Source organism: Ursus maritimus, unplaced genomic scaffold (genome assembly GCF_017311325.1).
Source record: "Ursus maritimus isolate PB19 unplaced genomic scaffold, ASM1731132v1 scaffold_34, whole genome shotgun sequence".
NCBI lineage: Eukaryota > Metazoa > Chordata > Mammalia > Carnivora > Ursidae > Ursus > Ursus maritimus.
The window spans coordinates 10,559,438-10,575,670 of record NW_024426008.1 but is presented as its reverse complement, the minus strand read 5'-3'; the positions used below and the strand labels follow the sequence as shown (position 1 = coordinate 10,575,670).

Genomic DNA, 16,233 nt, shown 5'->3' with positions numbered 1-16,233 from the left:
CGAAGTCATTTTTATTTATTGTTATTTCTTTTTTAAATTTAAATTTAATTAATTAACATGTAATGTATTATTTGTTTCAGGGGTACAGGTCTGTGATTCATCAGTCTTATATAATACCCAGCGCTCATTACAATATGTGCCCTCCCCAGTGTCCATCACCCAGTATTTTTAAAGATTTTATTTATTTATTTGAGAGAGAGAGCAAGAGCTCCAGTGTGGGGGGAGGGGCAGAGGGTAAGGGAGAAGCAGTCTCCCCACTGAGCAGGGAGCCGATGACGTGGGGGTCAATCCCAGGACCCCAGTTCATGATCTGAACTGAAGTCGGATGCTTCCCCAACAGAGCCACCCAGGCTCCCCTTGAAGTCATTTTTAAAAGCAGGGAAGTGTGTATAAGACAAAGGGTTATATTCTCGGGACTCAAAACGCGATGGTTTGGTATCTTCTCCTTGGCTTGACTGGCCAGATTCTTGGGGACCCCAGACAAATCCTTGATCCAGGTTTCAAATTTGCTTCTGCCGAATGGGAACACAGGTTAGTCTAATCAGCAGGAGGCAGCAGCTGTGGAACCCCAGAGCACAGGACAGGCCCTATACCGCCCCTTTTCCTCATCAGAAACTGGGGGAGTTGCACTAAATGCCTGAGCCCTATGATGTGAATTCTATAAACACCCCCAAAGAGTTGTAAGACACACCAGAAATAGTTCATATTTAATACCTGAGAATGATCCCATGATGTTTGAAAGAGGGTGCGTGCTTTTCATTTTACTCCTCCTTCTATCTGTAACCTTAGCGTTAGAATGCAGACAGTTTCCTTTGACTCCTGAGTTCCAAGTTGTCAGTCTACCTGGTCAGTTACCTGAGGAAGTTCAGTCATGCTTAGAGATTTGAGACTCCTGGGGCCAGCCTGGCACGAAGTCATTCTATGCTACCTGAGGGGATCTGGGGCGATATAAGTTACAGGGATGCTAGGACAGACATCCTCAATAGAAAGATGATTATTAATTAAAAAACCTTCAATCTTTCATCCCATGCTCCAGTTCTGCAAGCCTCCACCCCAAACCTTGGGCAGTCATCTGGGACTGACTTTGTGGGATTTATAGGGGGATGTACTTTTCCTCCCTGCTGCCCCAGGACAATGCTGGGAGAGGTTGGTGGCTCAATGTGTGGGTGGATGATTCGAGATGACATTCCAAGATTACTTCCCATTCTGTGGGCGCTCTGTCTCCACCCTTGTTACCCTGCTCCTCTAGCCACCTCTTCTTCCCCCACAAAATGCATCGCTCCCACAACCTGCAACTCCCTGAGGGCTGCTGTGAACCCTGGGTGGTTGTGCCCAGTCTGAGCAGTGCACACGGAGCCAGCACCAGTTGGACAGGAGTGAGGGATTTGGTAATCTACTTGCAGCCTCACTTACCAGTGAAAACACTTACCTAGAATTCTCATTGCATAACGACATGTTCATACTCGAGGCAGAGAGGAAGCCTTCAAGTCTCAGCACATGCCCTGGGCAGGACGGGCCTCAGCAGTCACCATGTTGCAAAGTGGTATGCCAGGATCATCAGGGCTTCTCATGGCCGAATGCCTATCCTCACCCCACTCTTTAAAAATAGCTGACTTTTTTTTTTTTTAAGATTTTATTTATTTGAAAGAGAGAGAGCACACATGCGCACACAGGAGCAGGGATGGCAGGTGGGGGGAGGGGCAGAGGGAGAAACAGACTCCCTGCTGAGCAGGGAGCCAGATGCGGGGCTCGATCCCAGGACCCTGAGATCATGACCTGAGCCAAAGGCAGATGCTTAACCGACTGAGCCACCCAGGTGTCCCTAAAAATAACTCACTTAAAAAAAATGATTATTGTCTTTAATATTCACTATAGAAAATTCTGGAGCGGCAAGAGATACAATTTCTTTCTCCTAGCAACAAAGACGGTCAGCAATGTTGTTAATTCCTTCTTCTTGCCCTGGACATTCACTCAAAAAGTATCTACCAAGTGCGAACTGTGCTGATGCTGGGGGTATAGCGTGAACAGGGCAGGTGCAGTCTGAGCTCTCGGAGGACATGTGTTCTATGAGAGGGTGGACAATGACTAAGTACATGAGTATTTCAGAGACTGGCAAGTTCTGAGAGAAATAACCTAGGAAACATGGTGAGTGGGAACTGAAGGGGGCACTTTTGATGAGGTGGCCAGGCAGGGCTGGAGGAGGTGGTGTGAACTGCAGACTGAGGGATGGGCAGAGCCAGGCTTGGGGAGGCCAGAGGACGCCAGGGAGGGAAGGAGCTTGAGAGGGTCCCAGGACTGACGGAGTAATGGGGGTGGAAGCAAGTCAAGCACTGAGCCAAGAGGGGAGCCAGGCCCAGGCCAGGGAGTATCTTGTGGGTCTGTTAGGAGTTCGGTTGTCATTCTAAAGGCAATGGCCAGCTGTTAAAGGCTTTAAGCAGGGCAGTTACAAGATCTTCATATGTGTCTTTCAAGGATGACTGTTGCTGTGTTTGGAGAATGGATTCTAAGAGGGCAAAGTGAATGCAAGTAGACCAGGGCTAGGCGTCTGGAAAGAAAGAGACCATGGGAGCTTGGATAGGCAAGCAGAGATAGAGAGAAGTGGATGGGGTGGAGAAGAGTTTTGAGGTTCAACAGACTTGCTAAGAGATTGACTATGACAATGAGGGAAGGTATACCCTCCTCTGAAACCTTGCAGAAGGGGGTGGGGAATAGTTTATTAATAAGGCAAGCAACAGCCCCTGGGTGGTTGTCATTTGAGTGTCCGACTCTTGATTTCAGCTCAGGTCATGATCTCAGGGTCATGAGATCGAGCCCCTCATCAGGCTCCACTCTCAGGGAGTGTCTGCTTGAGATTCTCCCTCTCCCTCTGCCCCCCCCCCCTGCACACACACACATACACACACACACACTCTCTCTCACTCTCAAATAAATAAATAAATCTTTAAAAAAACCAAGGCAAGCAGCTTTCTGTCTCTAGAGGTGGAGACTTCAACTTTGGGACAGACGTCTTTGTTTTAGGAAAATTATCATAGTAGATCTAGTATTTATAAAGTCAGTCTTTCCCTCAACAAATCCTTGTGAGCTTACTCTGGACAAGGCGCTGATCTAGGCGTACCAACAAATCCCAGACTGCGTTCTACCACACGGGCTATACGTGTGGAGGTCAAGGGCAGGCTGCCCCCAAATGCTGAGGCATAATGATTATTATAAATGAAAGTTTCTTTGCAAGACGGACACTCAGGCCCTCCCCCATCCCCCTGAAAGCAGGAAATAACCTTCCCTGTGAAAGGTCCCCTCCCTCTACCAGACCGTAAAGACACATCCTTTTCACCAGAGATGGGAAATTTAGAGCAGACAAGCTTGAATAAACAACTTGTTACTTTTTACTAATTTACTAATTTTACTAACTTACTACCCCAGCCCAAACCTGGTTGAAAATTCCTTACTAAGTGAAGCTCCCAAAGTTAACTTCTCTTTGTCCTGTCAATTTCTCGCAGGTTTATTGTCTCTTTGTCTAAGAAGTACAAAAACTGCCTGCCTTGGTCATTTCTTTAGGTCTCAGTTTCATTACTGGTCCTCCATGAGCATGTAATAAAACTCTGGTTTTTCCTCCTGTTAATGGGTCTCATGTCACTTTAATTCTTAGTTCTGCTGGAAGACCCTGAAGAATAGAAAAGAATTTTCCTTCCCTTCATACACATGAATAAATAATAAATGGACAAATTCTATTGCATGTTAGACGTGATTCATGCTTTGGGAAAAAGAGAAATGCCAGCAGAGGAAGAGTAAGCAGGAGCCCCAGGTGTGGAGGGCGAGGTTTTGATATTATCAAGGTGATCATGGCAGGCCCCACTGAGCTGATGACATTTGCAAAATATGAAAAGATTCTCTATAAACCTATCAAACTGCCCAAGCTGGGGGAGAGCAGGGGCCATGCCTGCTTTCTTTGAGGGACGTGGTAGGAATGCAGTATTTGTGGAATGAGTAAATGAGTCTGAATGCATTTGTTAAGGTTCCGGTTTGGGACTATAAATTCTTGTTTAAGTTTGAGTAGGAATTGTGATCCCAAGGAGGTGGGCTTTTTTATTTTTTAAGTGGGGGAATCATTGTTATGTTTGCAGAATGGAGCTGGCTAACGGTTGCAGTGATGGAAAGTGGTTTTTGTTTTCATTTGATTTTCTAAAATATTTTATTTATTTGACAGATGGGGGAGCACAAGCAGGGGGAACAGCAGGCAGAGGGAGAGGGAGAAGCAGGCTCCCCACCGAGTAAGGAGCCTGATGCGGGGCTCCATCCCAGGACCCTGGGATCATGACCTGAGCCAAAGGCGGACGCTTAACCTACTGAGCCACCCAGGAGCCCCTTCATTTGATTTTTTCATACTGATCATATTCCTGTACCGTTAAAAAGTCTTCATAGGGGGCTCCTGGATGGCTTAGTCGGTTGAGAGTCTGACTCTTGATTTGGCTCAGGTCATGATCCCAGGGTCCTGGGATGGAGCCCTGTGTCAGTCTCTGTGCTCAGTGGGGAGTCTGCTGGAGATTCTCTCTCTCCCTCGCCCTCTGGCTCTCCTGCTCATGTTCTCTCACTCTTTCTCTCTCTAATAAATAAATCTTTAAAAAAAAATAAGGGTCTTCGTATGCATCACGTGTAATAGTGGTATAGCTGTTCACCCCATGCATAAACCACGATATGTTGAGCTGGTCTCCCCATGCTTCTCAGTCACTGTCCTCCAGCCACACTGCCCACCCTGCCTTTCCTCCATTTCATCTCTAGGATTAGAGAACCGGCTCTTACCTGCAGCTCTGAATTCTTGCTATTTTTTTTTTTATTAATCTTCGCTGCATTTCTGTACCAAACATAGGCTAGTCAATCTATTAGATGACAGTGACTGCCGATTTCTGAAGCAGTGTGTGTTGGAGTTGGGATATAGTTCCAAGTCCTGCCCTGGCTCTCTCTCCTGGCTTATTATCCCTGGCTTTGCTCTGTCTCCTTCCTTTGTCTTAGTATGTGCTCTGGCCCCCAGAAAGAAAATAAAAGGAGGGGTGCCTGGTCGGCTCAGTGGGTAGAGCACATGACTCTTGATCTCGGGGTTGTGAGTTCAAGCCCCACATTGGATGTAGAGGTTACTTAAAAATAAAATCTTTAAAGAAATAAAAGGAAGAAAAAAACCACCACCACATCACTAACACTATAAATGTCATTCTAAGAGAGATTCGATGATTTCTGTAATAGGCATACAGAGACTTTGTTTTTTGTTGTTGTTGCTGTTGTTTGGTTTTAGTTTATTCGATAGAGTGAGAGAGAGAGAGAGAGCACAAGCAGGGGGAGAGGGTGAGGGAGAAGCAGGCTCCCCGCTGAGCAGGGAGTCTGATGCAGGTCTCATCCCAGGATCCAGAGATAATGACCTGAGCTGAAGGCAGACACTTAACCAACTGAGCCACCCAGGCTCCCCAACACACAGAGACTCTGCACAGGTGATTAAATAAGTGCTCTGAGGCCATTTTCATGCTTCCATGTGGAACCCTAGGATGAGGTAGCCCAGGTGAAGAGTGTTGATCCAAAAATTCACCTGGATGAGAGCAGAGCCAGCCCAGCTGGGTGTGGTGAATACCATGTCCACACACCAGAGAGATGGTGCCAAGGAGTTTTGCTTTTTTCCTTTAAAAAAAAAAAGTAGTGAAATAAGTCTATTTTCAGGTTTAAAAAATCCTAATGCCTTTTCTGTACCAGAATCTTTTTAGGCTGTCGAGATAAACGGTGTGCAGTCCCCTGTGTAATTTTGCCCACTGGTCCATAGAAAGCATTTCTGTTATCTTGCTTGTTGTGTGATTTGCCTTATGCCCTGCTCTGTGTGCTGGAAGAAGCCAAGTTTAATCACATGGTGAGTCGTCATTGAGTTTGGAATCCTGAATCTGCTTTATAATTGTGATTTAACTTTGCTTTAGGATTGAATAAAGCTGACATTATGGGAGACACCAGTCGTGTGTGCGCCTTCACGGGGAGCTTGCTCATGACAATGTCCCTGGGGAGAGTGTCTGTGTGCCTCACGTCCCTGTAATATCATCTCAGAAACTGTAAGGTCCTGGGTGGCATGACTGAATACGCGGCAGGTGTTGGCAGATGGGATGATTGCCACCCCCACCCCACCCCACCCAAATTTCCTGTGTCCCTTTGATGAGGGAAACAGAGACAAGAGAAATGTAGCTCAAATTGAATCTCCTTACAGTTGACGGCCCACTGATGGATACCTGAGATGTGCACAGCCTGACCTTCCTCAAGGAACTCATGGCTGCCTTAGTGTCTGAATGTTTATGTGTTATCGTAGACTAAAAGTAACCTTATCCTAGCAGCAGCTAGCCCCTCAAGGTCCTGAAAGCCTTGTTTCCAAATTCCTTGGAGACTTACACTATCCCTAAACCCCACTAATTAAAAAGTATCTAATCTCCTCACAATCCCAGTACAGCTCTTTCTACCCATGGGTCCTGTCTCTGTGCTATAATGCAATCACCTTTTTGCACCAAAAATGTTTCAAGAATTCTTTCTTCTCTCACGTCTTCCTTCAGTCATGAATCCAAAAACTTCCAAATTTCGTCACCTTGTGGGACATAGAAGTGGTAGAGAGCTAACTGGCTGAAGCAGCCATATAAACCTGGATAGTGGACACAACTCAGCCACACTTTCTGGGGATGGAGGACCAAATAGACGCGTGCTTCCCCCTCCAACCCACATCGGAGGACCATGTAAATCCTTGTGGCTAGGGACTCCAGGAAGGAGGAAGGCCAGGTCCCCCATGCCCCCAGGGGACTAGCTGTTAGGGGTCTACAGATAGGTCATTATATAAAACAATGAATACATGACAATTCTTGCACATCTTAGTTTAGGGACTGAGATTCATATCATCTGCTTGGTTTTGCAAAATTCTCTGAGGGTGCTGTGGAAAGCAGTGACCTTGTTCATATCAGCTTTTTCTAGAAACTCTGCCCTCCAACTCAGGAATCCAAAGCAGGACCTCTGCCCCTGCCTCATCCTGCCCACATACCACAAAAAACCAAACAAAAGCCAAAAACCCTGGTAGCTTACAAATCTTCTCACACCAGGGTAACTGACTGTGTGGATGGTGTTAGGAAAGTCCCAGGACAGGCACTGTCTATATTCTTGCAGCATCAATTTTGCTCAAAGATTTGGCACAATATTTTTATGTTCAAAGAAACTAGGTTAAATGATGGAGTAGAATGCAAACTTCCTCGTGTAAAAAATGATGAAATTCCAGATTGCGGAGAAATGTCTTTCATATAGGGAAGGGGCCTCCCTGTTTCAGAACCCCGCAGGGGTTCTTTTGAGAAGGATGCGTCTGTGGAAAAGTTTGAGCGACGCTGGCCTCGCGCCCGGCCTGGCTCTGGGCCTCTCCCTTGGCTTGCGCTGCAGACTGGCCCAGGGCCTCTCCCCAGGCTTGCGCTGACTCCCTAGAGATTTCTCATTGCCCTTAATATCTCCTCACGTTTCTAAACTCACAGCTTGTCAGCGCCGGCGCAAACTGAGAGCTAAAGCCAGGTTCTAGCTTGCTCTTTTCATAGGGGTAAATGGAGAATCAGCAACTTACAAGGACTTGCCTGGGGGGGCATCCAGGTTTCCCAGGCTAGTGCTCCTCCCCGAGTCCTTGGCCACCTCCATCCTTTATCCTGCTGAAACACCTGGCCCCTGTGGCACGTGCAGAGAACCTCCCACCCACCCACTCCTGGTCCATCCTTCACCCTGCAGGTCCTTTCTAGGGAGCCCTGCCTCTCCACTGGAGTAGCTGGGGTCCGCGGAGTCAAGTTCGGTGAAAAGTAGTTTGGTAAATTAATAATTGCTGGTTCTGAAATATGCATCAGAACCCAGACCAGGGGCTGGTGAAAGAGCGGTGGTTGGACTGGGGAGCGACTGGCTTCACATCTTCCGGTGCGACCAAGAGAGAGAGGGGTGGGGGTCAGGGTTGGAGGACTGGAACGGGACTGATCCAGGGTGCAGAAGCACTAACTCACGTTGGCAGGGGCAGCCTTTTCCCGCCGCCCACGATTCTAGGGCGGGCACTTTGCCGAGCCCGGTGGCTGGTGCAATCTCCCGCGCGCCTTGCATTGATCAGAAAAGAGTTGAAACAGTAAACGAGAGGAGGAGCAACTGCTCCTGGGCCTTGGCTGCTGAGCACGACCAATGGGGATGCGAGCCCCGTAGCGCGAGCCAATTAGCGCAGGGCCTGCGACAGCGCGGGCCAATGGTGGCGCCGGCTGGGCGCTGGAAGAAGGCAGATGGTCTGTGGCTGCTGCAGACTCGCGCCGTGCACGCTTCTCTCCGTTGTCCTCGTCGCCTGCGCTGCTGTACCATGAGCGCCCCGAGGCAGGTGGTCAACTTCGGGCCCGGGCCTGCCAAGCTGCCGCGCTCGGTAAGTCCCCACGAGCGCGCGCCCGGAGTACGGGCCGAGCGGGAGCCCGCGCGCGGGTGGCTGTGCATCTCTGCGCCGGGCTCTAGGGTCCCCTCTCCCTGCCGGGAGCCCTCCGAACGCGCCACACCAACATGCATGCCCAGTTCGGGATCCCTCGCAACTGGGCTTCTGGAAAAAGGCGTTCGGGGGAAGGAAGCTCGGCAACATGCTTGTGCAGTTGCCCCTGGCGCCGAGTGCCCGTGAGCGGCTTGCACGACTTGACTCGCCGGCTCAGCGCACCTGCAGACTCCCGGGCTGTGCCTTCTGGGCTGGGCTCGCGGCGTGGCGGAAAGAAAAAAGCTCTCGTCTCTGGGTTCGCCTTGCCGGGCACTGCTGCGAGCGAGGCAGTGTTGAGTGGATTCGTGAATGGACACTGAATGAATGGTGAATGGGGATCGCATTAAACTGGAGGGGATTGCAAACTGGAGGCCCGCGCATGACCCCTCGTAAGGAGTGTTTGGTTTAGCCAGCACTTGGGAACATTGCTTGTCAGAAATGTAACTTTGAAAACCTTCAGTCCTGGCTTTCCTTCCTTGTTTCCCAAGAGAATCTCCCCCCCCCTCCTTTTTTCAGCTCGGTTTCACTCGTAGNNNNTAGATTTTTTTTTTTTTTTTTAATTTTAACTGGCTTGACTCCTAAAGGCATTCGAGTGTTCAAATTCTGGTAGGCTATGGGCTGTGAGCCCAGTTCGCTTCACTTTGTTTTGGAGGAAATTGATTGAATTCTCCCTGGGGCCACAACCAGACTTTTCAAGTGCGAGTGGAACTCACTCCCTGCCTTCCTAGGCCCCAAGCCAGGTTTCAGCTCCTCCCCCCAACGCCCATTCTCCTTCCCACATCATTTCCACCCCACCCCCCCAAACTGAAGAAGACAGTTCGTGATGTGCCTTGATTGTCAAGCTGCTATCACTGCTCTTATACTTTTATTTTTCTAACCACGGTGACTCTGATACTATGTGGTAGCAACATGGGGCCTCGCCAAGTGCTTTACAATTATCTATTGTTGAACAGGGTAGAAATCTCCCTGGGATAGAGCCTCCTCTGTGTTGTAAGAACAGAGTATCTTACAATTTTAGAACGGAAAGGACTTCGTGCTTTCCTAGGGGCAGGGCTCATAGTAGCTGGAAGAACAAGGCTTGGTTTTTCCCACTTATTGCAGTCTGTTTTAGGCGAGATTCCTTCCCTGCTTAGAGCTGTGCAAACGTTTCTTGTACCCTCCTCACCTTTGTCCTGTCTCCGTGGTTTGGAGTCCTCTGGGTATTTGTTCCCTGTGCAATTTCTTCTTTTTTTTTTAAAGTACTCTCTCCCCTGTGGGGCTCGAACTCAGGACTCTGAGATCAAGACTCTCAGCTGAGCCAGCCAGGTGCCCCTCCCTGTCCAATTTCTTATGCATTTGTTTTAATGGCAGTTGTCATTAGTAATACAATTATTTGTTATTTTCTTGGGAGGATTTTTGTCCTCAGATGCCCTCTCTGAGGGGGGGTGGGGGTGGGAGGAAGTGGCAGATGTTGCTTTTTATGAGGTTTGATTTGATTTGATTGTCAGGATTAGAGAAGCTTTTTAGACTTTATTTTTGACTGTGACCACAATGAAAAATATATTTTACAAAATGACAAAGCGTATGCATATAATTATAATTAAAGCCTTATGAAATATTTAGCCTTAAATAACTATGACATACATACTTTCGTACTCTGTTCCAAGCTAGTCTGTTCCATTTCATTTAAAAAAAAATGTGTTGTGACCCACAAGAGTGATTGAAAAAAACTCCACTGGAGTAGAGGGGTGTGCTTTTTGGGTAGAAGGCTTTAGAACGCTTTGTAATGGTTTGGATCATAAACTCATTTCAGGGGATACTGTCTGTTAAGAGAAATCCCATCTTTTTTTTTTTTAAAGGTTTTATTTATTAATGTGACAGAGAGACAGCCAGCGAGAGAGGGAACACAGCAGGGGGAGTGGGAGAGGAAGAAGCAGGCTCCCAGCGGAGGAGCCTGATGTGGGACTCGATCCTGGAACGCCGGGATCACACCCTGAGCCGAAGGCAGACGCTTAACGACTGAGCCACCCAGGCACCCCAAGAGAAATCCCATCTTAAATGGGAGTTCAAAGATGATTTTATTATGTTTGTGTTCACTAAAGAAAGGATTCGTTAAGTGTGTTTAATCAGCCAGTGCTAATAATCATCCCCTAGTTTGCAAAACCAGTGACAAGTACTTCATTTTTAAATGCTAACTTTTATTATTATTTTTTTTAATGTAATCTTTACACCCAACATGGGACTTGAACTCACTACCCCAAGATTAAGAGTCACATGCTCCATGGACTGAGCCATCCAGGCACCCCAACAATGACAAATTCTTAAACCCCCCCTCCCCTTGCCAGGGAAATCTTTGTCTAATTCTTTATTGTTAAAATGTTGTTTTTCAGACCACTTGCAATCTGGTTTAGATTGTTTTATGACATCCGATTTAGCCTCTGTCATTCAAGGAAATCTGATGGCAGGATGCTTCTACAGAGGGCTTGTCTCACCTGTTCTGTGTACATTTTCAGAGCTTTTTTCCCCCTCTCTTTTCATGTTATGGCAGTTCTCACAGACACAAAGGCAAACAGGGGAATCCACGTACCCATCTCTGAGGATTTTAACTTCTGTGGACATTTTGCCAGTCTTGTTGCAGCCCCCGTTGATACCCTCTTTCTCCCCACCTGCCCCTGGATTTTTTTTTTTTTTTTTTTTTGAGAGAGCAAGCAGGAGCGGTGGGAGGGGCAGAGGGAGTGGGAGAAGCAGACTCCCTGCTGAGCTGGGAGATCGACCCTGAGATCCTGACCTGAGCCTAAGGCAGATGCTTCACCGACTCAGCCACCCAGGCGCCCCTGGATTATTTTAAAGCCAATCCCAGATATTATGTCATTTCACAGAAACACTTTAAGCATTCATCTCTGATAGGACTTCTGTTTTTCTTCTTAAAATAAATAAATAAATAAATAAATAAATAAATAAATAAATAAATAAAGGATTGGAGGGTTTTTTTCATTGTGTAGTTACTTGCATTCTACTCCCCTTGGGGAAGAAAACAGCCATGGGGCTCCTCAAAGGCCACCTGTGTTTTGTAAGGGGTGGTGAGCCGTTCCCCTGTTTCCTGACTCTTTGGGATTAGCAGTACACTGGGTCCCACCTGCCCAGGTGTCCCTGTAAGGTAGAGTGCGGGTAAGGGATTGCTGTCATCTTAGTAGAGGGCTCAAGGGGCTGGCTAGATGCATACCCTTCAGAGCCTCTGCTTCTGTCTCTCATCTGCAAATTGGGGGCGGGAATATCACCCTCATGGCTCTGTTGGCAAGAGGGATCTGTATGTCATTACCCCTGGATTGATCCTATTGACAACCGAGCTTTCTCATTGCTGCACACCCAACGTGTCCGAATAGAGCACCTTAGACCGGCGAGATGGAAAATTGAGTTACCTGTTTAATTTCAGCCTAATTGCTCTTTTTGTTGTTCCCTGAACCCAGAATTTTATGCATTTCGTTGTACTTTTGCTTTCAGAGAGTGACAAATGTAATTGTGGAGCGGACTTTTCTGGGGAACCTGGTTTTCCCAAAGGTCTTACCTTGACAGTTTTTTTTTTTTTTTTTTGAATCCAGGTGAATTTTTATATCTAAGTAAATTCATGCCTTTGGGTGGACTGTATTTTAACATCAATTGCATTACATAATTTCACACTTAACTTACGTGTAAGTTGCCTGAGCAGGGAGGACTCTATGATCTGAGTGGGAGGAAAGGAATTGGCCAAGGGCGGTACAGAACCTTCCGGACCTCAGAGACTGTGTGGGTGGACCCGCTGGCTGGTTTGATGTCAGGAGGGGAGGGCTCTGCGCAGAATATTCAAATGATTTTATTTTCTCTTATTTCTTCTAGGTATTGCTAGAGATACAAAAAGAACTATTAGACTACAAAGGCATTGGGATTAGTGTTCTTGGTAAGATTTACTTTTTGACTCTGAATATCCAGGTTCCAAAGGGAACTGATGAAAATATATCAAGCCTCAAATTTTTCACCTCATCTTCCTTTAGGCCTTTGTAGATTTATTTTTACATTACAGTAACGGGTGGCATGTTTGATAGAAGCAGGTTGTTGTTGTTGTTTTTTCTAAAGATTTATTTATTTGAGAGAGAGGGCATGGGGGGTGGGCAGCAGCAGAGGGAGAGAGAGAAGCAGGGCATCGGCTGAACAGGGAGCCTGATGTGGGGCTCGATCCCAGGACCCCAGGATCACGACCTGAGCCGAAGGCAGACGCTCAACGGACTGAGCCACCCAGGCGCCCCTAGAAGCAGTTTTGAAATCAGCGAGGGGTTCTCGCGTGTCAGTTTACCACTTCACGATTGGGTTTTGCTCTTCCCAGCATCTGAGAACAGAAGATGCCCAGCATCTGAGAACAGAAGATGCCCAGCATCTGCACCACAGGGCTCCAGACCCCTGCAGGCTTGCCTCCCATTCACTGTGGAAGCTTTTACTATACTTACAAGTGAACTTAGTAAAAGTTTACAAGTCTATAAGCCTTTGCTCAAGATCCTGCACCTTAATCATTTCATTAAGTTTCTCCTTCGTCAATGAGGAAGGGGCCCTTTGAATTTTAAATTTTACTTTTTAAAATTTCATTTCCTTTTTCTTTTTTTGGTGATTCCAAAGGCTGCATAGTATGAAGAGATCGTAGGGTTAACTGTATGCTCACTGCTATTAAATGTTGTTCCTGTGGGTTTGGGACTTGCACTGGGGTTTCTTCGCCGTGAGAGCCGCAGTGGGGAATTTTGTGCGTTGTTTCTACAGGGCACCCTTTGCACGCGGATTCGTGTTTGTGAGAAGGATGTGAGAAATCACAGGGACGGAAGGATGAATTAGTAATGGCTCATTCAATGAATAGCCGCTTGAAAAATCATTCCGCTGTGGCTGTAAGGCTCAAATGTTTGCAATTTGAAAATCAGTTTGGATTTTTCCCCCTAAACGAAGTGAGCCTTGGCCCACAATTTCAGTGCAAAGTAACCAAGTTTTCCCTTTATTATTTTACTTGCAAATTGTGTAGCTACTTCTAAAGTTACTTCTGTGCGTTTGGTTTTAAACGGGAACTTCTTTTTCTTTTTGTTTCTCTTTCCTGCCACAGAAATGAGCCACAGGTCGTCAGATTTTGCCAAGATTATTAACAACACAGAGAATCTGGTGCGGGAATTGTTGTAAGTTTAAAATTTTAAAGACCAAAGTCGTTACTTTTGTTTGATAATCCACATATGTGGGTGTCTGTTAACAGCATTTACTCTGCTGTGTGTGAAGAATATTTCATAATTAAAAAGAATCTTTTAAAGATTTCTCCCAGATTCACTAAAGTAGTACATGGTGCTTTTTACTTGTTTCGCATCCTGCATTTGTGTTTTTATTTTTATTTATTTATTTTTTTAGAGCGAGAGAGAGAGGGAGAGGGAGAAGTCCTAAGCAGGCTCCATGCCCAGTCCGGAGCCCCACATGAGGCTCGATCTCACAACCCTGAGGTCATGACCTGAGCGGAAATCAAGTCAGATGCTTAACTGACTCAGCCACCCAGGCACCCCTGTGTGTTTTTATTTTATGTGGTGTTTCCAAAGATTTGAAATCATATCTAGGCAAGATTTTTCAGGCTTAAAAGGGATTTAAATAACAAAGAAATGGTCATCTTGGTCAGTGCACTGGTTCTTAAAGCATGGGCCTCCTACCTGTCAGAATCACCTTGCTGGGGGCAGGTATTAAAAACTTCAGGTGCAGGGCCCTATCATGCCGGCTAACTCAGAATCTCTGCACAAACTTCATCGTTGGGGCGCCGGGGTGGCTCAGTCGTCAAGCGTCTGCCTTCGGCTTAGGTCATGATCCCAGGGTCCTGGGATCAAGTCCCTCGTCGGGCTCCCTGCTCTGCTGGGAGCCTGCTTCTTCCTCTCCCACTCCCCCTGCTTGTGTTCCCTCTCTCGCTGGCTGTCTCTCTCTATCAAATAAATAAATAAAATCTTTAAAAACAACAACAACAAAAAAAGAGACTTCATCATTAACAGACTCTGGGTAATTCACTCCAGGAACTTCTCAGATGCTCCCTCCTAGGTGATCTGCACTACTCTCCTTACCCAGAGGAAGCCTTACTCGTAAATAGTTGCTGTCTGAAGGACAGATTTACATATTATCTAAGTATATTCACAGAAACATTGCAACTATGATAATCTTGAAAAAAAACACACCCACGTTTTCTGCTCCTAAAACTAGTGCAGATTTATGGTAGAAAGTTTAGGAAAAACTGAATGTCACAAATTAACCTGGAATTACCCATAACCCCATCAATCAGAGGTAATTATTGTGAATGTTTTAAGGGTCCGAGTCTGCATGATTTCATTAACAAGAATTGTACCATTACTTTCCTTTTAAACTGCCTTGATAAAGTGCTTGGGGGGTGCAGGCTGGTGCTGTTTTTGTGAGGAGCACTAGAAACCATCGCATTGTGAGTGGCCAGAACCTGTCATCGTTAGCTTGGCTTCCTACCCGGGGTCTGCCTGTGGGTCCCGTGTCATGTTCATAGCACAGTCCCGTCCTTCATGGAACAGGTATTTGAAACCTTTGCCCGGAACATGTGGCATTTGACCCACATGGCTGTGAGCCTCTTGGGACTGGACTCCCAGTTCAATTTCTGGGCCTATCCTTTATTTCCCTAACCAAGCGCCTGCCTTGTACCCCTGGACCTAGACCTCTGTCTGGTGACCTTCCATCCTGGTGTTGGCTTGCTTCCTTTCTTATTTCTTTTTTTTAAAGATTTTATTTATTTGTCAGAGAGAGAGAGAGCACAAGCAGGGGGAGCAGCAGGCAGAGGGAGAAGCAGACTCCCCACGGAGCAGGGAGCCCAATGTGGGACTCGATCCCAGGACCCTGGGATCATGACCCGAACTGAAGGCAGACGCTTAGCCGACTGAGTCACCCAGGTGCCCCCCGTGTTGGCTTTCTTATCTGTCTGGCATCTGAATAACATACACACGGACCCCGCCTTGGGCTGCCAGTCCTCCCAGCAGCAGAGAACCTCACGTTTAGAGCCTCCTAATGAGAGCTGCCTGCAAGCCTTGCATGACAGCAGGAAGATACGGTTCAGGACCAGATACTTGCGTACTACCCATTCCCCAGGACCCTCTCACGTTGCCCTGCCTTTTGGTACTTTACGCCTCTGTGCTGGGTCTCTGTCCCCAGCCATCTGTCCTCTGTATACCTGTTCCCGAGCTCTGAGCTTCCTCAAAGGCTGGGGTCCAGTTTCCATGGCCTAGTCCCTCTGGAGCTGGCCTTCTCCTACTCCCTGTAGCCCATTCCAGCAAACATCTTAGTTTTCTACGCTGGAGTCAAAAAAATTTCACTGTTAATCTCCATGTCTATCAGTATGTGATTACGTGCTTAGGCCTAACACATTGTCTAAGATCCTTTACTAGTGTCCACTTGGTTCAGAGCATGGACCAGCACATGTCTATTTTTAGGACTTCTGGTTGCAAGTGACGGAAGCCCAACTCTTGGCAGAAGAGGAAATGTATTACCTCGTGTAACTGTAAAGGGCAGGAGTGATTTAGGAGCTCAGGTGATGTCGAGGAAGGTCTTTTCCTCCATCTCCTGGCTTTGCTTTTCATGTGTTGGCTTCACCAAATGGCCACCAGTGGTTGCGGGATTAGCTGGTGTATTCTTTCCCTCAATAGAAACCGTTCCTCTTTCCTAGAAGTCTGAGCAAAGGTCTCAGAACCAAA

General features: G+C 47.0%; 1 protein-coding gene across 1 annotated transcript in view; it reads left to right on the top strand.

The window, feature by feature from the left end:
• The first annotated feature begins 8,265 nt into the window (after nucleotides 1–8,265).
• Nucleotides 8,266–16,233, top strand: part of PSAT1 (phosphoserine aminotransferase 1) — a 30,326-nt gene continuing 22,358 nt past the window's right edge. Inside the window, exons 1-3 of the mRNA XM_008690975.2 lie at nucleotides 8,266–8,422; nucleotides 12,371–12,431; nucleotides 13,611–13,680. Of these exons, the coding sequence (XP_008689197.2) occupies nucleotides 8,363–8,422; nucleotides 12,371–12,431; nucleotides 13,611–13,680 (191 nt within the window). The 5' untranslated portion in view covers nucleotides 8,266–8,362. The remainder of the gene's footprint in view (nucleotides 8,423–12,370; nucleotides 12,432–13,610; nucleotides 13,681–16,233) is intronic.